We start from the raw sequence: 22,624 nt of genomic DNA, 5'->3' as shown, positions 1-22,624 counted from the left end.
GCAAGGCCGTGGCCGCCCGGAGTCAGTGACGGCGCTGCCGTAGGGCCTCTCGCTGGTGCGCGCGTTCGCCCAAGGATGAACGCGACACAGTCGAGTGGCCTTGCGGTAGTGCTCGAGCCCGAGCGCCAGCAAGGTGGCCCGGAGCAGTGCCTCTGTTCTTTCCCGCACGGCGTCGAGTGACTACCGGCGGTGGTGATCAGCGGCGTGACCATGTAGGTCGAGCCAGTCCTTTTCTTCATGCTAGGGTTAGGATTTCGCCTACTTTGATTTGATTTAAATCGAATCCATTCTATTCTTCTTTTCCGTTCTCCTTCCGATTTGAGATCGGATTAATTCTGTTCTTGCGATTAGGGTTAGGGTTCGTCGAACCGAAAACCCTCCTTTTCTTTTGATTCTTTCGATCCGAGTTCAGATCCATCTTTCTCACTTCGATCTGCACACTAGATCGAGGCTAACTGATACCATTGTTAGAATCTTTAGGACGTCTAGGAGTAGATCAGCGGGATTTTCTATACTGTGAGACATACCTTGTCCACGACTCCAGCGTGACCTCGTTCGCCGTTGGAGGCAGCGCACAGGCAGCGACGGGCGGTGTAGATGAGTCGTCGTGGTGACGGCGTCGGCGTGGTGCTGTGGCAGCGGCATCACGGTGGTGATGGAGAAGTCGCAGAGGCAGCGGCGTGGAACCTTCCCTTTGCTTCAGCGCCATCTCTCAGATCGGATCGAGTCTAGGGTCCTTGGAAAACTGAGGCACGGCGAACCTTCATCCGTGCCCCCTCGTCATCCTTTCCTTTTTATATTGGCGCTACGCAAAGGGGGGCCCACTTGCCAGCGAAAGGGCAAGAGCACTGGGTCAGATGAGATCAACCTTACACTGCTGTGCGTTCAGGCTGACCGGGCTGACCGGCCCACCATTGCGGATGTTCTTGAGATACTAAATGGCAAGGAAGAGTTGCCGACCCCAAAGAAATGGGCGGTTAAATGGAAATCAGATGAAGGGGAATCAGATAAAGGGGGATCAGATGGATCTGTCTGCTCAGACGGGTCGTTGAGCCCCGTGTCTCCTCGCTAGCCTGTACCACGCCACTGCTCTACTAGGCAAGACTACAATGTTTCTCATCATTTTTGAACGAACAAATTAAATTTTCAATAGAACCATTCCAGGAAATGTTAATCAACAAACTCCGGTGCGGCCTCTACGAACACAAATTTGTCAACTCGGTGTGAAGAACGAAGATACAGTGAGCTTCACCAATTCAAGATGTATCATCACACTCTCCTTCTTGTTCTATCGAAGCGACGTACCAAGAGATGCACGACAGCAGGGCATGGACGTTCCGCCATTGTTCTCGCCGTGCAACCCCTTGGAGGAGGAGGCAACGCGATGTTCCTCGCGCCTGCGTCTTGCCGTCGGAAACAGGGGCGGACACGCGTGGCCCCCTGGTGGCTGCGCACGCCGCACGCGCGGCGAGGGCGGCCAGAGGATGAGCACACCGGGACGCGAGTGCTGTTCAGGCAGACGGCTGCGGACGGCCGGGGCTGGAGGCGGCGCATCTCCGGCGGGACATGGGATGGAGAGAAGAAGAGGAGCTGGCGTCTTTAGAGAGCTTGGTGCGTACACCACGCCTGCCATGCCGGCCGTCGCCGCGATGCGCGGCGCCCAGCACCTAGTCGCGGTCGCCACCTCCGCCTCCAGCAGCGTGGCGGCGGCTAGATGCAAGAGGGCGAGGCTCCCAGACGCTCACGAGGAAGTGGTCGGAAACCCAGAGCGCGGCGGCGCTCCGTCGAGCCGCGGAGGACGACGCTCCCAAAGTGTGGACGGTGTTTGCGATACCGACTGGGTGGACGGTATTTCAAATACCGTCCACCCCCTGGCCACCTACCGTCCATCCGATGCGACGTGGGCGGCCGAGATTGTGTGCGTCGATTGGTGTCTTCCTCGTCAGGAGCGCTCGGCAGCTTGCCAGTGGGCGGTGGCTGCGGGGTTCGGTGGCTTGGGAGAAGCAGCGGCTTGCCCGCTCCGGCGCCGGCGGCGGCCGGCTGGGTGGTGCGAGCGCGGCCATACATGTTCGTAGAAACGCCGCACCGGCGTCCGGCGAGGAGTGGTGCTTGCCCCGGTGCCGCGCGGAGGGCATGACCGGTGGCGAGCTGCTGCAGCAGAGCTCGCCTCACCGATGCCGTCCCTCGGCCTCGCCAACTGGACGACTGCGTGACTACGTGGTCGTGCTCCATGGCACAATTGGCCGCGCAGCATCAAGGAGGAAGAGACGACGAAGCGAGACGCAGGCAGGATATGGCCGGAACGCGGCGGCGCCCCGGCCAGCCACGGGCCCACGGCCTGCGGCACGAAGCAGAGGAGGCGGTCTTCATTTTTCCCGCGACCCATGGGTTCGTCATCGTTGTTCGATGACCCTTACTGCGTGCAAGATGCAGCGGCAGGAAGCTATCAAGATCATTGGGAGGGTCGCCAGGGACGGCCGGAGCGCTTCATGCGGCACCGGGGGTGGACGGTATTTCAGATGCCGTCCGCCCCCTGGGTGGCTAGTAGCCGTTCGATCGCGCTTCTGCGGTCCAGATTGCGCGGCACATCACGTTTTCGTCTTCAAGCTCTGACGGATCCAGTCATTCAGAGGTCGTGCGCAGGGGAAGCAGAGGCTTGGAAGCCTGCTCGCCTGCTCTCTTGGTGGCAGGCCAAGGTTCACGCCGGCGGCTACCCGACACGTGTTTGTTGAGATGTCGCAGCCGCTCAGCCTCGGCGGGCCTGGTTCTACCGCCGCGGCGGCGGCGGGAGCTCTGGTCGCCATTGGCCACGGATGGTGTCGATCCATCAAGGTTCGTTAAATTTCTCTGGCTTCTCTGTACAAGAGTGAGCTGCTGCTGCAGAGACCGCTGCACCGACGCCGCCACTGGCCACCCGGACGAGACGACTGGAGGCGAGCAGAAGCCCAGAGGGAGCGCCGTCCTGGCCAGCAACGTGCCATGGCAGCTTCCAGTTCCGGTTCAACCTGGCAGCATCGGGGAGCTCTGTCTGTAAATCTGTGTGCAGGGAAGATTACGCCGGACAAAACCATGAATTCGTATTGTCCTACTGCCAAAAGCAGTGACCAAGAGATATTGGTGAGAAGAATCAATCCATGCATTTAGTTGATCGTATTGCTACACGCCTACACTCGACAAGAAAGTTATTAATTACTCTCTATTTGGTCTTGCTGAGCTCAGGTGTTTGTTCTTGCAGTGCAGATTAGTACTGCCTGCCTTATGTGACAGGAGGGGCAGGCATAGATGATCGATGGCCGATCCGGTGGCCACCGTGGAGAAGATCGTCAAAATCGGGCTCAAGATCAAGGACGCCGTGGACAAGGCTCGCCACAACGAGGACGAGTGCCGCGAGATCAGAAAGAGGGTGCTCAGGTTCAGCGCCATCCTGTCGCAGCTGCAGCAGACGGGGATGATGAATGGCAGCCCGGCGATGAGCGGCGCGCTGGAGGACCTGGAGGAGACGCTCGAGCAGGCCCTCAAGCTTGTCGCCGCGTGCCAGGAGAGGACCACCGTCCGCCGCCTCATCGCCGCCGGGGACCTGTCGAAGCAGCTGCGCCGGGTCAAAGATGACATCTTGAATAAAGTGATGATGGCGTCCTTCGCCATCAACGCCCACACCACCATCGTGCTGTTAACGATTCAGGCTGGCGGTCATGCTCCGCCCCGGCAGCCACAGGTATAAACCCGACCATTCCTAAACTTCAGAAAAGATCCAAAGGTTATTTTGACTTTGATTATTGAGAAATTTTACAATAATTAAAAAAATAGGAGCCGTCTATCTGATAAAATTCTACGGTGGTGAAGATAGAAAATACCTAGAAATACCTAGGATAAAGTACTTGGTACTTCCAAACTGTGGGACTAAGTACTAAAAAGTGGGACCGAATACTAATTTAAAAAAATTAAGGTAAAAGTACCAAAAAGTACACATTGGTACTTTACAATTATTGTACAAAAGCTCTTAATTATTTTGGTAGTGAATTTTTTCCTATATAATTGATTTCATAGCAAAGGCCAATCTGCTATATACTACTATGACGACCACCACCACCACTACCACCCTCCACCACCACCTACTACTACTGCAACCACTACTACTACCTTTATGTCGTTTTGGCCCCTTCATTTGGACACTATTTTTATTGATACCACAAGTGGATAGTTCGGCAACATTTGGCTCGATCCGGTATCCTTATATACTCATTATCAATTAATGTGTGTATCCTTCATCACCATCAATTGTTGTTTGATCGTGTTTTGCTTTGTATCCTTTTGCATTTCTAGGTTTGCAATGATATATAGTCGCTTACCATGCATGCAAAGCACGCATATCCAAACAAGGTGCCATATATGACCCAAATATGTGGCTTCAGTGAAAACCGAATTATAGATTATGTCTCGAGCATGAACGAGGAAAACCGAAAGACGGCCTTTGTAGCAAATCATACATAGGGGAAATGGAAACAACAAATAAGATGGGCCTTTTGAGCAATTTTTGCTGAACTTTATCCCTCTCCAGGTTTTGCAAGAACATAAGTAACAAACTCTAATTTTAGAGATGTTTCAATAATTGTTTTTGCTTATTTCCGGTGGATCTTGGCGGCTTCGTTCTAGGCTTATGCAACAACATAATTTATTTTGTTAATTGCATTGTACATATTTCTTATTAGGCTCACTAGGATACCATAACTACTAAACTATTTCACTATTTCAGGATACAGGAGTTACGGAGTTATTATCACATAGCGTTCAATCAACCAATGATCCTAGGTATGGCTATGGGCATTATCCTCTTTGCCATGACATCAACTCCATATATTTGCTCCGAGCGGTCTCGGTTTTTTCCCTATCCCACATGCATTGTCACCGGTGCACTACTATAATGTATCCGCGAGAAATAGGTCAACCACCAATGTTGCATCTAGCCCTGCGAAAATCATATGTTTGCACCATCATATTGCATAAGCTTGCATCGCTGTAGACAAAGCAATTGTATTGAGTTAACAATATAGTACATGCAACAGTGTTCACATGCAAGATTCCTGACAAACCTGGGAAACTATACCGGGGTCTACTCCAAGCTAGAGTGCGAATTCATTATGGAAAACATGAGTCATACCTCTGCAACTTGCTAATATAGAAGATTCATATTTTAAAGTATACTCTCTTTTTTTGACGAATCTTTAAAACACTCTCTTATTATGTCAATCATACATTCATGGACATAAATGTAACATAACAGATATTATTACTGGTAAAAGTTTAAGTTTCCATACTGCACTGGGTCCGACAAAGCGCTATTTTAAAATGGCGGGAGTAAATTATAAACCAACTCAATGATTTTGTAGTTGGGTACTAATTTTTTACTCCACGGAGCAGTTACATCATCGTTTGGGAATAAATTTATGCAGACAGGAGATGTATGCTTCATCTTAACCTAGAGCACTTCCAAAAATAACTCTGGCTATTATCTGTTTTGTTTGACTAGTCACTGTTTGATGCAAAGTGAATGGATTAACCTTTGCAAACAATCGTTTTCATCATATGGCAATGGCAGATCTGAATTGATTGGTGAGAAAAACAAAGTACGACCAGGAAGTGAGCCGCCTTTTGCTACTTTATTTGGTAAGGTGACGTCTTTGTTTCAAGAAAAAGGTAAGGTGACGTCTTGTGCAAAGTTTTGTTTGATCTTAACAGTGGCTACAAGCCCACAACTGTGTATGTGCGCGTATGCAATATTTTAGCCACATTTGTTTTATATCTACGCAAGCATTCCAACTAATAATAAGATCAAGTAGTTCTGACCTTAGACACAAATTCGCCACTAGCTACTTGAAAGGCAGGAACGCTCTTGAAACAGTTACACAAAGGTTAAAAGCCACACAAACTAGGGTGGGCCGTGGAGGCTAAAAGTGGTCTAGATCCCATGCTTCTGTGCTGGCAACTTTGCACACATGAAGTCGCATGTTACAAAGCCACAAAGCTGCATAGCAAAAGGTGCCGATAGAGAACGTGAAAACGTTAAATTTAATAGATGAATATGCTTTTAGTTAGTGTTATATCCATGTATCACTTGCATTTTTGTGTTATATTTAGTTTTTTAAAAATGATACAGACAATTTATCCTATATATAATTTGTTCTATGCCAAGTTGAGTGCAGCAACAGTGTCCTTAAAATTATAAATGATATAATGTGGCTTCTTTGCTAAGTTAGTACTCCCACAGCCACAGTTCCGGAATGTCTTGGACAAATTATCTACCCTTGGTTTTTTCCTGAGATCTGCCAACAAATGCAGAGTTTTCACTCTTAAGCTTCCATCAAACCAAAAACCTCCCAGTTCATCGATCTATTGATCGAAATTTCCATGTGAACAGGGTTTTTCTTCCATCCTTTTAATACAACTCCGAGTTAATAAACCTAATCACCACTATATCACTCATTAATCATCAATTCATCATCATCGATCAAAATGAGAAGTGATCGATACAAACACATATAGATTTTACTATCCTCTAATCTTTTCTTCATTATATAAAATTCCTCTCCATGCATTACTTATTTGGAAGGCTAACTAGCTAGTACCTATCATCACCAATGGTCACTCGTTTGCCTTCAAATCTATCAATGTTTACCGCTCGGTGCACTCAAACTGAATATTACAACTAAAGTTTCATGTTTGCATAACCTGAACTACGTGGTATTTATGTTTCCATGACAGGCTTAAAAAAGTTCAGTTTATCAGAGTTATATACCGCTATAAATGACAAAAACATCATTGGGATGGGTAGCTCCTGTAAGGTCTACAAGGTACTCACTAAGATTTTTGTATGCTCATCCTTTTTTCCGCGATGATGCTAATTTTATTTTTTATTGCTATGATGATATATTTGTGTCGTACCCTATAACAAGCTTATCATACACACTGATATTTATACTTTTTAGGGTGTACTCAATGAGGGAAAGGATGTGGCCATCAAGAAATTTGCCACCTCCTAGATTCAAAGCTTCAGCGCAAAAACATAGTTAAAGTTTTGGGATATGGACATAAAAAAGGAGATGGTGGAGTTAAAGGATATCACTGGGTTGAAGAATACATGCCTAATGGAAGCTTGGACAAGATTATCCGCGGCATGTTTTTACTGAAATTCTCATCATAGTACATCTCGATCGTGTAAATTTTGTCTTAAATTAAATTTGTTGAGTAATTTTGCAGAGTCCCAACTTGCTTGGTGCTCCATCTTCAGGATAATTGACGGGATAGCCCAAGGTGTACATTACTTACATGAAGAGCACGTTGTACATATGGATGTGAAACCAAGCAACATCCTCTTAGATTCTAATATGAATCCTAAGATTACTGATTTTAATATATCTATGGTTCTGCATGATGGTGAGATCACTTGTGACGACATACTAGGCACATTGTAAGATGCCCTTTCAATTCACATTAAAAATCTACGATGGCCTGAGTACAGTGCATTTATGTTCATTCCTTTTTCATTGCTGAGGTCTTTCTTTTTATTTTACCATCGGTTTCAGGGGATATATACCTCCAGAGTGTTTTGAAAGCAGCATTATATCAATGATGAACAATGTGTACGCTTTTGGAGTCACTGTCATTAATACCATTAGCATTATGTGCAGAAATATACAGCCTTACGAGCGCCTTTTATGTGCATGGGTAAGTATTTATACATGGCGGGATGCATCTATACTGCAACATCATGTTCAATATGCTATTGTTTCTTGGTGAGCTTCAACTAAGCTTGTCATCTGTACTGTGTATATTATGCATATTTGTCTTCTGGTGACAGGCTTGGGACGCTTGGGAAGCTAGACAAATGGAGGAGGTGTTTGATCCAAAGCTGTATGAAGGGTCTCAGCTAAGGGAGATTAAAAGGTGCGTGAAGGTGGGACTATTGTGCCTTCAGAGTGATCGGGCAGACCGGCCCACCATGGCAGATGTTCTTGAGATGCTACATGGCAAGAAACGGCTGCCGATACTAAAGAAACCTGCATACATGGAATCGGAATCGGACATTGAATCGGTTACAGAAGGATCATGCAACAGTGTGGACTGAAGACGAAAGACTTTTACAGCAGTAGACACTTCAAGGTGACAACTGATCTTAATTGCTCATTCAGATGACACATTTTGTGTCGATACCTGACACTAGCAACTCATTTTCAGTGTCTCTGTATGGCAAGAAATTATGAAGATACACAGGAAAATGATTGATTCAGAAGATGAGGTTATTGCAGACTTGGCAATACTGAAATGAGTTCGTTGAATGTTGAAGCTGAAAGCACATGGCAAGGGGACATGACATACATATGTAGCTCTACTGTACAGTCAGCATTCCAAACAAACATCAGTACTGAATTATTCAGTGATTCAGTCCATTCTACAGAACTAGACATCCTTTTGCATTCTGACGACAATCTACTATCCGTTTGGCCTTTGTAGTTTTTCGCATCACTGATCTAAAGGATGACTGAACTTGATATAAGGAACATCGGAACGATACACAAAAAAGTGGTTCAGATCAAACTTATTGTAGCGCAAACAACAAAATATAATTGAGATCATATACATATAACATATCAATTTCTTCAAATTTTTACAGTTCTTTGTACTTACGGCTGTTAGAGTATAATAGTCAAGGGTAGTATAGTCTTTTCCTCTATTCTAGGGTTTGGGGTGTGTCTCATGTATATATATGTATATATATACATATGTATATATATACATATATATATATATATATATATATATATATATATATATATATATATATATATATGCCCAAAGGGCCTCTCTCAATACAACGGTCAGTTCACTCTCTCCTTCCTCTTCCATATCGTAACAAGAAATCAGAGCTTGAGGTTGCCTAGATCCGGTCCGCCACCCTCATCGCCGACTCGCCATTGCTGCGCTGCCCCCGGGAGCTTCGTCTTGCTCCTAGGGGCGGCATCGCTCAGCCCCAAACCCATTTTTTTTCTTACCCTAGTCATGTCGCAGCAGCAAGTTTCGCCGCCCGTCACAGCCTCCATCCGTCGCGGTGCCGTCTTCGTTGTAGCAGCAGCAGCAGCATCTCGTCCGGCCGCCCGTTCGGCCGCCGTTGCGGTGGCCACCTCCCCGCGGATCTCCGCCGTCGCGGCCCCTCCCACTGCTGCCCATCGCGGCCTCCCCGCGGGATCTCCACCGCCGCCGGGCCTCAATTCGTCATCCCCGGCCGCGGATCGAGGGGGCCGTCCTCATCTCCGCCGGCCGTCTTCATCCTCGCGTCGTCGATCCGGTCGCAGGAGGGGAGCAATAGCCCCTGCCCGTCTGGATCCGCCGCTGTCGTCTTCTCTGCCACCCGTTGCGGCGGCCCGTCCTCCGTCTGCGGCCGCCTGCCATCCGCGCGTCGCGGACACGCCGCCCGTCGCGGCTCCCCCGCACGCCACCCGTCGCGGCCATCTGCCGCCGGTCTGCTACCCTCTACGGCCGTGGCCACCCCTGCCTCGTCTACAGCCGGCGCGCACATCACAACCGCCGCCATCCCTGCTCGTCCTTCCGCAGCAGCACATCTTCCCGCAGAGCCATCCGTCCGCTCCTCTGCTCCGCATCGTTAGTGCGGCTGCTCATCTGGGATCGGATTTGGTCTGCTGTTCTGCTACGTACTCTGCTCTGCTGGCTGGCTATCTCTCTGCAGATTCATTTATCAGGCGGCATCTGCTGCTCCATTCCTTGCCGCGGATCTGCCTGCAAATCATCTGCTGCGGACGTGCTGTTGCCAATTCTCCCTGCTGCTCAAGATTGGAGTAGTGCTGGTATATTACTCTGCTGTCTTGAGGCCATTAGTTTCCTCTGTCCACCTGCATCTCAGTCCACCTGAAATTGTCATCTTTTGCGTGTGCTTACTGCTGTCTACTGCCAATTCCATCCATAGTTTGCTTTTGCTTGCTGCTGCATATCCATAGTATATTGTGTCATATATTTCCGCTGTTCGTTTATCCAAGTCCATCCATATATTCAGTTTGCCATGTTGTGCCACTATATCATCTAAACCATTGTCAATCCAAGTCCAATTGCAACATCTTCAGTTCGTTAAAGCCGTGCATGTTCACATCTCAAATTGCCAAATCAGCCACTTACATTCTTTTTTCAGATTTGCCATGATGTGTGGCAACCCATCTTCGTCGCCGTGGTTGATGCATCTTTGTCATTTTGGTCCTTTTGTAGCCTTCTTGCTACACATCATGACCAAGTGGCCTTCATAGTCATCATCACGATAGTATCACAGTTGCTGCTGTGATTTTATCTTCATCCCATTTGGCTTGATTTGGCACATCACTAATCTCGTCGAGTTCAAATTCTCCAAAGCAAGGCTCGTGTTTGAGGAGTCGACGTACTGGTTTGTGAAGACTCGAGGTATTTGCTCAAGTACTGGTTTGTGAAGGCAATACCCTCTTGTGGAGGAGCTCATCTACATGACATGTTCAAGAGTTGCACGCTTCGACGATATCAAGATTTTAGACTTGGATGTATCTTTTTCTTGTTTCTTTTTAGTCTAGTGCTTAGTATCAACTCTCCAAATGCAACGTTATTGCATTCACGTTGCATTTGAGAGGGGGTGTTAGAGTATAATAGTCAAGGGTAGTATAGTCTTTTCCTCTATTCTAGGGTTTGGGGTGTGTCTCATGTATATATATGCCCAAAGGGCCTCTCTCAATACAACGGTCAGTTCATTCTCTCCTTCCTCTTCCATATCGTAACACCGGCCATCACTGTATTATGTACACAGAATCACAATCCTGCAATTCAGTATGCATATTCACATGAACATATGCTGCTTCACTGAAGATTAAAATGGTATTATGGTACATACTTTTGTCATTTGGCTCTTCCATGAATTTGATTCAGAGCCCTGCAAATTTCCAGGATATCTGCTCACATCCAAACATGCTGCTTCATTGAACATACAAATTCCACTGTCTTGTCATTCTCTCTACCAAAAATTAGATTCAGAGTGCAATGCTTTCTACAAAGCACAACGGCTGTACCATTTATTCTTGACTAGCTCTGTCAGACTCATCCTTGGTCTTCAACACAGCAACGGCCGTAGCATTTCTTGATTAACAAATGGACATGAATTTGAACGAGATTGCTCTCTGTGTGTGTGAAGTTGCTCTCTGATCCATTGCCAGCGAACATGGCTCAGATTTCGCTGCTGCATGCTACGGCCATCGTCGTCCTCGCCGTGTGCGACGCCTGTTCCTTCCTGCAACCCCCCGTCCCTCGAGGCCTCGAGTCCACGCCATACTAGGATAGATACTCGTGATCCTGCAGGTCGATGCACATGCAAGAGGATCGTTCTACGCGCCATGCCGGACCGCCGGCCAGTCGCGCCCAGGAGCCGGCCGGTCGCGTCGCGGTCGGCCCCTACGCCTCCACAACACCAGGCACCATAGGAGAGTGGCAGCGGCGGCGGCTAGATGCAAGAGGGTGAGGCTCCTAGACGCTCACGAAGAAGGGGACTGAAGCTAGGGTCCCCCCTGAGCGCGGCGGCGAACCGCGGAGGAGGACGCCGGGTGGACGGTTTTTCAAATACCGTCCGCCCCCCTGGGCTCGTCCCGTCCGTCCGATGCGACTCGTGCGGCTCAGATTTAAAGCATCGCGGGGTCGACTTCCTCGTCACCGGCGCGTGGCAGCTGGCCGGTGGCCGCGGCGGTTCCATGGCAGCCAGCAGCGCCTCGCTTGCTTCGGCAGCGGTGGTGCGCGCGCCGCCCAGACATGTCCGCCGTGTTAGGAAAATTGTAATTGTGAAAGCTTCCATGTTTGTAACGTGAAACAACAAGGACATGTATCGGCCAAGGAGTGCTATAGATAGAACTGACTATAGATAGAATTATTCTTTCTTGTAAAGCAATCCTTGGCCGGCTCTCCTGTTTGTTCTCACGCTATATATGTAAGCCATGAGAGGGGTTTTTCCTCCATCAATACAATTAACACGCAACCGACCGAGAGACCCAAGATAGGGCTCCGTCGTTCCTCCTAGTGCGCCTCTGAGTTTTACATGGTAATCAGAGCCTTCAAAGCCTAAACAGATCGAATCCCCTTGATCATCTGTCATGGCTAGTTCATCCTCCTCTGCCGCCAATCCACTCCTTGGTCAACCCGTCACTGAGAAGCTGACGAAATCCAACCATGCGCTGTGGAAGGCCCAGATCCGTGCCGCGGTGCGCGGTGCTCGTTTACAAGGCTACCTCACCGGTGCTTCCAAGGCACCATCGGCGGAAGTCGTCGTCAAGGGAGCAGACGGCAAGGAGGTGACAGTGCCGAACCCGGCACTAGATGATTGGGAAGCAACGGATCAACAGGTCCTTAGCTACCTACTAAATTCTTTGTCAAAAGACATCCTCTCGCAGGTTGCTACATGTGCGACGGCTGCGGAAGCATGGAAGATCATAGAAGACATGTTTGCGTCACAGACGCGAGCACGAACCGTGAATACACGGATTGCTTTGGCGACTACCCAAAAAGGGAGCTCGTCCGTTGCGGAGTACTTCGGGAAGATGAAGACTCTAGGCGACGATATGAGGGCGGCAGGCAGACCGCTTGAAGATGAAGAATTGATCGAGTATATCATCACTGGATTGGGCGAGGATTTTAATCCCCTTGTCACATCTCTCTGCACTCGTGTGGAGCCGATCTCTCTTGGTGAGTTTTATTCACAGCTTCTCAGCTTCGAGACTCGTATGGATCTTGTGTATGGAGGAAACCAGGGAGGCTCCGCCAATTCTGCTAGTCGCGGCCGTGGTCGCGGCAGGAACATGCGTGGCAGAGGCCAATCGCGTGGAGGAGGCTACACCTCTGGAGGGCGCGGCAACTCAGGAGGTCGCGGCAGCTCTGGAGGGAATTTTCAGCGCCAAGGTGCAGGACGTGGTGGAGGTTACAACAACTCCAACCGCAACTACAACAACAACCCAAGGGCGTCATCTGATGGAGAACTGCTCTGTCAGGTATGCTTCAAGAAAAGACATACTGCTGCAGAATGCTGGCACAGGTTCGACGAAGATTATGTTCCAGATCAAAGGTTGGTTGCAGCAGCAACAAACTCGTATGGGGTGGACACTAATTGGTACATGGATACCGGTGCCACTGACAACGTAACAAGTGAATTGGAGAAGCTGACGGTGAAGAACAAGTACCACGGATCAGATCAGATCCACACGGCGAATGGTACAGGTATGGATATTAGTCATATTGGTCATACTACCGTTCATACTCCTAGTCGTGATATTCATCTAAACAATGTTCTTTATGTTCCACAAGCCAAGAAAAATCTTGTTTCCGTTCACCGTCTTGCTACTGATAACTCTGCCTTTCTTGAATTTCACCCTAATTTCTTTTTAATCAAGGATCAGGCAACGAAGAATACTCTTCTTAAAGGAAGGTGTCACAAAGGCCTCTACCCCCTTCCTGCGTCATCAGTCAAACAAGCCTTGAGCACCACCAAGCCATCTGAGTCGAGATGGCACAGTCGTCTTGGACATCCATCCTCGTTTATTGTTAAACAAATTATTAGTAGCAATAATCTCCCTTGTTCCAGAGAAAACTCAAATGAGTTAGTGTGTGATGCATGTCAACAAGGAAAAAGTCATCAGCTTCCTTACCCTACTTCATCTAGTATTTCTAAATATCCTTTGGAACTTGTTTTCTCTGATGTTTGGGGTCATGCGCCGGAATCTGTTGGTAGAAAGAAATACTATGTGAGCTTTATCGATGACTTTAGCAAATTTACTTGGGTTTATCTTCTGAAATTTAAGTCAGAAGTATTTCAAAAATTCCATGAGTTCCAAGCTTTAGTTGAACGCCTCTTCAATAGAAAGATCTTAGCCATGCAAACTGATTGGGGAGGTGAATATCATAAGCTTAATTCATTCTTTAGCAAAGCTGGCATAACCCATCATGTTTCATGTCCTCATGCTCACCAACAGAACGGCTCTGCCGAAAGAAAACATCGTCACATAGTAGAAGTTGGCCTCTCTCTTCTTGCTCATGCATCCATGCCCCTTAAGTTTTGGGATGAAGCTTTTCTCTCTGCAGCCTACTTAATTAATCGCACGCCTAGTAGAATTATTGGAAATCGAACACCTTTGGAACTTCTCTTTCAACAGAAACCAGATTATACATCTTTGAGAGTCTTTGGTTGTGCTTGCTGGCCAAATCTTCGCCCATATAATACCCACAAGTTACAATTTAGATCTAAACAATGTGTTTTTCTTGGCTACAGCACTCTTCACAAAGGATACAAGTGTTTAGATGTCTCTACAGGGCGTATATATATTTCACGAGATGTGATTTTTGATGAAACAGTGTTTCCTTTCTCAAAGCTTCATCCCAACGCAGGAGCTAAACTTCGCTCCGAAATTCATTGCCTTCATCCTACTCTATCAAATCCGACTCATGGAGGAGAACGTTTAGTAGGCCAATTTACTAATTATCCACCTGATATTGCTAATGATCTTCTTGAAGTACCGCAGGAACAAAATCATGACCAAACTCAGGAAACAAGTGCAGGAGACATACCAAATATTGGTGGTTCCCTGCACACAAGACATGAGGCTGATTCCGGTCCTGTTAGCGCTGTACAATCCACTCCGGGATCTGCATCGCCCGAGGAATCAACCCAGGCGCCTGCAGGCCACTCCGAGCCTGCTGCCGTGCCGAACTCGTCTTCAGCGCCAGGCCAATCCGCGTCTGGCACCGCGACCAGCGCCCGCGCGGCTTCTCCGACCAGCGGCCGGCGAGCGGGGGAGCACCTGCCACAACGGCAGCATGGGAGTGCGTCTGCATCAGTGCATGTGGATATCCCAGGATCATCTGTCGAGCCTGCAGAGTCTACAGAGACTACAGATGTTGATCCTCCTCAGGAAATTACAAGACCACGAACAAGGTTGCAAAGTGGAATTCGCAAAGACAAGGTATATACTGATGGCACTATTAGATACAGTTTATTTTCTTCTACTGGTGAACCACATGATGTTGAGGAAGCTATAAATGATCCACAGTGGAAAGAGGCTATGCAGACTGAATATGATGCTTTGATAAAAAATAAAACTTGGCACTTAATTCCTCCACAAAAAGGCATAAATGTGATAGGCAGCAAATGGGTATACAAAATTAAGCGCAAAGCAGACGGAAGCTTAGACAGATATAAAGCTCGTCTAGTAGCTAAAGGTTTTAAACAAAGGTATGGGCTTGATTACGAGGATACTTTTAGTCCAGTGGTAAAAGCAGCTACCATTCGTACTGTTCTATCTATTGCTGTTTCCAGAGGATGGAGTCTACGACAGCTTGATGTTCATAATGCGTTTTTACATGGCATATTGGAGGAAGAAGTGTATATGCAACAACCTCCAGGCTTTGTTGAACGAGGTAAAGAGAATTACATTTGTAAATTGGATAAAGCTTTGTATGGATTGAAACAGGCACCAAGGGCTTGGTATTCGAGATTAAGCACTAAACTTGTGGATCTCGGGTTCAAACCTTCAAGGGCAGACACGTCCCTTTTTATCTTCAACAGAGGAGGTATAACTACGTATGTTCTTGTTTATGTGGATGATATCATTGTGGCTAGCTCAACAGATCAAGCCACATCGGCACTACTCAAGGATTTACAGAAAGACTTTGCTTTAAAAGATCTAGGTGATCTTCACTACTTTCTCGGCATTGAAGTAAAAAAGGTACGGAATGGAATTGTTTTAACTCAGCATAAGTATGCTAATGATTTGTTGAAGAAAACTGGTATGGTCGATTGTAAACCAATAAGTACACCACTGTCTACTAGTGAGAAATTATCTTTGCATGAGGGATCTCTTCTGGGTCCAGATGATGCTACTCAGTATAGAAGCATAGTTGGTGCATTACAGTATTTGACACTTACAAGGCCTGACATAGCTTTTCCGGTTAACAAAGTTTGTCAATTTCTTCATGCGCCTACTACAGTTCATTGGGCTGCTGTTAAGAGAATATTGAGGTATATAAAACAATGTACTCAGTTGGGATTAAATATACATCGGTCAATGTCGACTCTAGTAAGTGCTTTCTCAGATGCTGATTGGGCTGGCAATGTAGATGATAGAAAATCTACAGGAGGTTTTGCTGTCTTTATTGGGTCAAACTTAGTATCATGGAGTGCACGCAAACAAGCTACGGTGTCGAGATCTAGTACTGAATCAGAATACAAAGCTATGGCTAATGCAACTGCAGAATTGATGTGGGTACAGACTTTGCTGAGAGAATTGGGAGTTAAAAGTCCACAGGCTGCAAAACTGTGGTGTGATAATCTTGGTGCAAAATATTTGTCAGCCAATCCAGTGTTTCATGCTCGAACTAAACATATAGAAGTTGATTTTCATTTTGTCAGGGAAAGAGTATCACAGAGACTCTTGGAAATTGAATTTATCCCTTCTGGAGATCAAATTGCAGATGGCTTCACGAAAGCTTTATCAGTAAGGTTATTGGAGAATTTCAAGACCAATCTTAACCTAAGAAGGTTATGATTGAGGGAGGTTGTTAGGAAAATTGTAATTGTGAAAGCTTCCATGTTTGTAACGTGAAACAACAAGGACATGTATCGGCCAAGGAGTGCTATAGATAGAACTGACTATAGATAGAATTATTCTTTCTTGTAAAGCAATCCTTGGCCGGCTCTCCTGTTTGTTCTCACGCTATATATGTAAGCCATGAGAGGGGTTTTTCCTCCATCAATACAATTAACACGCAACCGACCGAGAGACCCAAGATAGGGCTCCGTCGTTCCTCCTAGTGCGCCTCTGAGTTTTACACGCCGAAACGCCGCACCGGCGGCGCAGCCGCGCAGCGTTCGGTCGTCCTCAGCTCGTCAGGGTTGGAACCCGGAACCGGCAGTGAGCTGCTGCAGCAGAGCCCGCTGCACCGACGCCGCCACTCGCCACCCGAACGACTGGAGGCGAGGAGAAGCCCAGAGGGAGCACCGTCCTGGCTGCTAATAACAACCTTGCCGTGGCAGCTTCCAGTTGTTCGGTGCGCATGGCGTGCCTGCAGCTGGCGCCGGCGGGGGTAAAAGAGGGACGCGCTACTGGGAGCGCACGATGCCAGTGCAGCATCAGCGGCGGAGGCGGCAAGGTCTCCAGAGGAAGGACGTCGGAGGCGGGGACGGCGGCATGGCGATCCCACGGGGGGACGGTGTTTGAGATGCCAATCGATACCGTCCACTGCCTGGGCACCTACCGTCCGTTCGATAGGACGTGTGCGGCCGAGATGGGAGCCCTTGCATTGCAGGGGGGCGTCTTCCTTGTTAGGGGCTCGCGGCAGCTTTGCCGGTGGCCGCGGTGCGTCGGTGGCTCGGAAGATGGGAGATGCTGCTAGCGGCTTGCTCGCTTCGGTGGCGATGGCGGCCGGCAGGGTGGTGCGAGCGCGGCCAGACATGTTCGTCGAAACGCCGCACCGGCGTCCGGCGAGGCCTGGTACTTGCCCCGGTGCCGCGCGGTGTGGGCACTGGACGCGCCGCCTGAGCCCTGAACTGGACTGGAAGGCGACCGGAAGCTGCCCGCGCGCGTGGAATCGGCAGCAGCTAGCCACCACGAGCCATGCGGACTCTGATGATTTGGGCGGCAACCACGTTTCACCTATCCTCGTGGAATTGCCATGGTTCACCTCTTGCCTCTTGGAGAGCAAGGATTCTGGTAACAGTAGGCACCTCAATACCTGATCCTTGTCACTACGAATTTTGCCCTTTTTCTTCATTTAAAAATGGACGAAAGATCTAAAGAAATACACACATGGGGAATATAGCATTGGATAGTTCGATAAAGTTGAAGGACTAGTTGTAATCTCTGCACTGAGGTAAAAAAGTTTAGGAGCTGTCTACTACACAAATAGAAAGTGCTATACATTAGAAAAGTATTTTGGGTAATGTTGCTTGTTTATCTCTATAAAACTTTATATATTTAGTTATATATGCCCGTAGTAGATAAAAAAAGACACCATATCCTATGGAAACCAGTCCACCTATGCAAACTTTGGAAACTCCAACACTGACCATTAGATCCCCATCCGAGGGCACCGATCGGAGCTGGGGACTTTTTCATTTAGCGCACGCCCCTCAACCCCAGCTGACATTTGATTTTCGCAAAAACCCCCTCCATCCGTAACCCCGTCCCACGCGCCGTTAGTGTTCTGTTCCGTCTCTGTCGATCGTCACGCGGATCGCGATTCCATGCCGCTCCGATCGACGAGGCCCAGGCCGCCGCTTCCTGCCATAGGCGCCGCAGGCCTAGAGCTCTAGCGGCACGATTCACCCCGGATGTCGTCAAGGTGGAACAAATAAAATTTGTCGGCTAGTCCTGCGGTGCAAAGAGATCATGCCTAAAGAAAACAGTTCAGCCAAGGGTTTCTTATCACTACGAATTCGTTGTTTTTATCTGTAAGGCAAGGGGGGAAGACCATTATGCCTCTCCTTTTTCCCTTTATTTTTACAAAATTTCTGTGAAAAATCTGTTAAATAAACATACACAAATGGAAATTATTGCATTCCATCATTCTTCAGAAATGCAGGTTGAGTTATAATCTATGCATGGAGAAACAAATGTTGAGGAGCTGTGAACATGAGGCCTGAGGGCATCATGGTCATTTCCCCATCTTATACTGTCATTTAGACAGAATCATAAATTTGTTGTTACATTGTCCTACACTCTTTGAGTGTCCTACAGATAAATATCCCTTCTACTTGCTCTGATAGAAAGTATATAGACATTAGGACATGTACATGGTCTCCAAGATCGTACTTGGACCAGGCCCGTCGTGCGAAAAATGAAAGGCCCCCAAATTTTGACAGCCCAAATACTCATACTCTTTTTATTTTTGAGCGTCCCAAATACTCATACTCTGTTCGTTGCTTCTTGAATTGATTTCAGCAGGATTTCAGTCTACAATCTGCAGGGAAGGACGGGAGGTGAGCAGCGTGAGCTCATCATCTGCTCATGAATCGATTATTCGATTTTTGATTCTTGCCTTGTGTCTTACTAAGCTGTACATGTATACTTGCTTTTCGAGTTAAATCAATTATTCGACTGATTTTATTGCTTCAAGGACTATATATCTACAATAAAATGAAAATTTATTCCCACATTAAGTTTCCCTTAGTTTTATTAAATATATAATTTATTTTATATATTCAGGGCCCCCTTTTGCATTTGGCACGTGGGTCTAAAATTTCTAGAGACGGACCTGACTTGGACTAGAATACTTTAAAGAAACATACTAAGCAAATAAAGAAAAAATTGTGTTACCAATATGCAATATCGATTTCTATAAATTTGTATACATGTATTTATGGTCGTAGACTTTTTAAAAAAATTTGACTTCGGATAATCATCAATGTCATTTCTGATAGGAGGATGTAATAAATACGTCCGCAGTGTACCTCGAAAAGGGATCACCATATCCGAAGAAAAAAGAGTTCGGCAAAGGATTTTTTAATACATTTTGTAAAAGTTTCCACTACTTGTCCCGGCATCTTTCACAAGGCCTGTCACACTCACGTTGCTTTCCTAGGTGTATATCTATTTCTAGGAAGAAGCAAAGTTTGACCATTAATTACAGGTATTAAATGAAAGCAATTTACAAAACTAACTCCACAACCCCTGGGCTACTGTGCGAGACGAATCTAATGAGGCATTTGACCACACGATTAGAGAATAGTTACTATAGCAATACTGTAGCCAATCATCAATTAATTACTGTTATTAGATTCGTTGCGCAAAATTGCACCTATCCGTAAAAAGACTTTACAAATAAATTTTATTTAGTACTCCATACATGTAAGATTTTTTTTATAACGCGAGTAGCGCAAGCAAATCAAATAGGACCTAGACTGCTAGCCAACATAACAAAATGAACCAAAACGAAAGCTGGGCCCTTCAGTAGACTGCTATAACAGTGGCGAAGCTAGAGCGTAGCAAAGCGGGGTGCGACTATAAAAGAGTAACAAAAGAAAATGGCAATATAAATACTATTAGCATGGTCAAAACTATTAAAATAGGCAAAATAAATTATATGTCACCTTTAATTATCATCAAATCTGCATTCTTGCATTTTCATGAAGCGACGAATCACGGACTCATTCGTGACTTTCATCATTTCTTCTTTCTCCACACACCAAATAAGACAATCGCTCATAAATTGATCACCGATGCGGTTGCGCAAATTTGTTTTCACAATCTTCATGCCAGAGAAAATCCTCTCAATTGTAGCAGTAGCAACTGGCAGTACTAGTACAAGCTTCAGAAGTCGATAAACTAGTGGGTAACGATCATGTTTTCTAGTCTCCACCATTTTCTGAGAAAGCTCGGCAATAGTTTGTATGTTGGAGAATCTATCATCATTTCTCACATCAAATATGTAGAGGCCAAGTTCATTGCTAAGGTCCCTCAGATTCCCAGAATCAAAATCATGTGGATAAAGCTTTGCTAGGCTCAACAACTTGTCCACATTAAAATCACAAAACGAGTCTCTTGGACTAAAGAGGTCGAGCATACAAGCAATTGAGAGCTTGTCTCGTTGAAGCAGCTGTCAAGCTCTTGGAGTACCCAATCAATAATATCATTGAAACAATCTATTTGATAGTAATGCTTGTTTGTGATTCCAGATTTGTGCCTCCTCTTCTTTGGATCAATATATTCATCTTCCATTTTCAATTTGGCAATATCATTCTTCTCACAAAATTCATACACATCATCTATTAGTTTTTCCCACTTTTCTCTTCTAAGCTCATCTAATTGGCATCTAGCGGCTCTCACACAGTTAATAGCATTCACAATATCTTGATTCTTGCGCTGCAGTGCTAAGCACAAGGTATTTGTGATTCCTAATATAGTCAACATGAGATGCAAATAGAAAATGGAGTCAAAAGACTGGAAAGACTCCCGAAGATTTGATGCTTGATCTATAATTTTCCAGACCTTATCCTTTTCCATAATTTCTAGTACCTTCATTATTGTAGAAAACATGTCAACTATACTCTTCAGAGATTTATAATGAGAACTCCAACGAGTATCTCTAGGTCTTTGAACACTTTGCTCTTGATTTAACCCTATACCAGTTTGAAGTTGCCCACACCCAAGTGCCTTACTCATTTCTTTAAGGTTAATATCTCTAATCATTTCCCTTCTCTTAGCTGATCCACCAACAACATTTAATAGTATGGAAACCTTGGTAAAAAAATCACTAACCCCTTTATGCTTTTTCACAATAGCCACAAGGACTAACTGGAGTTGGTGAGCAAAACAATGAACATAATAAGCTGAACTATTTTCTCTCATGATCAATGATTGCAAGCCATTAAACTCACCTCTCATATTGCTAGCACCATCATATCCTTGGCCTTTAACTTGCTTCAAACTTAAGTTAAGCTCAGCAAATAGTGCATCAATGGAAGACTTGAGATGAGCTGAAGTTGTTTCACTTACATGAACAAGTCCAACAAATCTTTCTTTCACAATTCCACATTTATCTACATATCTCAAGACCACAGCCATTTGTTCTTTCCAAGAAACATCTCTTGACTCATCAACTAGCAAGCAAAAAACATCATTCCCAATTTCTTCTAGAATAGCATGTAACACCTCCTTTGCAAAACAATGCACAATGTCCCTTTGTATTTCAGGAGAAACCAAAAGCCTATTTTCTTATTTTCCTTTACCTGTTGCCTTTTTTAAGACTGGATTTTGCTCCGCTGCAAAATCACGAAATTCCCTGAAATTCCCTCTATTTAGAGAATCCTTTGACTCATCATGGTCTCGGAAAGTCAAGCCTTGCTTTGCTAACATTCTAGCGACATCAATAGACCCATTCAGTCGAATCATATAGTCCCTCTTAGCACTTTCATTTACACCACGGAAAGCCACATTAATGTGTTGTCTTGTTTGCAACAAATCATCACACTTCTTCATTGCTAGATAGTGCGAGCCACCAACATCACCCACATGTTCTCTGAGCCTTTGTTTTCTGTGAAAACCATTCCAACCATTTTTCACAAAAGCTTCATATCCACCATCCTTCTTTCCTCTGAATAGGAAACAGAAAAAACAATACGCTCTACCTGTAGATTCACTGTATTCAAGCCAACTTCCAAACTCATCGAACCAATCTGGAATAAACCTTCTTGGCCCTCCTCCAATATTTGTTACAGGAAAACTACATGTGCGAGGTTGACATGGCCCTTTTCCCAAGTACTTTCTTCTCACCATTTCTCTGAGATTAGGATGGTAGTCATCAATTTGTTTCCGCAAACCTGGATCATATTTAATCACCTCTTCCCAGTTGATATCATCCAAACACAGATTGCTAGCAATGTTGGCACTATCTGGCTCTGGCACTTTTCTTTTGAAAAATCTTTCCATCGATTAATCTGTATATACACTGTCCAGTAAATAACTTGAGAAAGAAAGAGGCAAATATCTACAAGAAATAAATAGAGATTAAATAACTTGAGAAAGAAAGAGGCAAATATCTACAAGAAATAAATAAATAGCAGCTTTATGTACCTCTG

At 46.0% G+C, this 22,624-nt stretch overlaps 1 protein-coding gene, 1 long non-coding RNA gene and 1 other non-coding gene across 4 annotated transcripts; all 3 read left to right on the top strand.

The window, feature by feature from the left end:
* Positions 1 to 2,611: 2,611 nt before the first annotated feature.
* LOC120684458 lies at positions 2,612 to 6,842 on the top strand. Of its 2 annotated transcripts, XM_039966317.1 has the most exons (4): positions 2,612 to 3,117; positions 3,236 to 3,715; positions 4,754 to 4,809; positions 5,597 to 6,842. In XM_039966317.1, the coding sequence occupies exons 2-4, from the start codon at positions 3,290 to 3,292 to the stop codon at positions 5,781 to 5,783; spliced, it is 669 nt and encodes a 222-aa protein (XP_039822251.1). In that variant the 5' UTR covers positions 2,612 to 3,117; positions 3,236 to 3,289; the 3' UTR covers positions 5,784 to 6,842. The 2 variants fall into 2 exon arrangements, with proteins under 2 accessions (XP_039822251.1, XP_039822252.1); XM_039966318.1 differs by lacking the exon at positions 2,612 to 3,117 and having other exon boundaries at positions 3,132 to 3,715.
* A 698-nt stretch (positions 6,843 to 7,540) lies between these two features.
* On the top strand, positions 7,541 to 8,472 carry LOC120684459. The gene is made up of 3 exons (XR_005679307.1): positions 7,541 to 7,722; positions 7,856 to 8,157; positions 8,233 to 8,472. It is a non-coding gene; the product is annotated as an uncharacterized LOC120684459 (long non-coding RNA).
* A 4,169-nt stretch (positions 8,473 to 12,641) lies between these two features.
* Positions 12,642 to 12,780, top strand: LOC120687092. The gene has a single exon (XR_005680590.1). It is a non-coding gene; the product is annotated as a small nucleolar RNA Z247 (small nucleolar RNA).
* Positions 12,781 to 22,624: the final 9,844 nt, after the last annotated feature.

This window comes from Panicum virgatum, chromosome 8N (assembly GCF_016808335.1).
Source record: "Panicum virgatum strain AP13 chromosome 8N, P.virgatum_v5, whole genome shotgun sequence".
NCBI lineage: Eukaryota > Viridiplantae > Streptophyta > Magnoliopsida > Poales > Poaceae > Panicum > Panicum virgatum.
This window is presented reverse-complemented; position numbering and strand designations above follow the sequence as displayed.

Coding starts and splice junctions, on each gene's coding strand:
- LOC120684458 (XM_039966317.1), top strand. CDS start 3,290: ATGGCCGATCCGGTGGCCACCGTGGAGAAGATCGTCAAAATCGGGCTC. Junction 3,716..4,753: donor CTCCGCCCCGGCAGCCACAG/GTATAAACCCGA, acceptor TCACTATTTCAG/GATACAGGAGTTACGGAGTT. Junction 4,810..5,596: donor CAATCAACCAATGATCCTAG/GTATGGCTATGG, acceptor TGGCAATGGCAG/ATCTGAATTGATTGGTGAGA.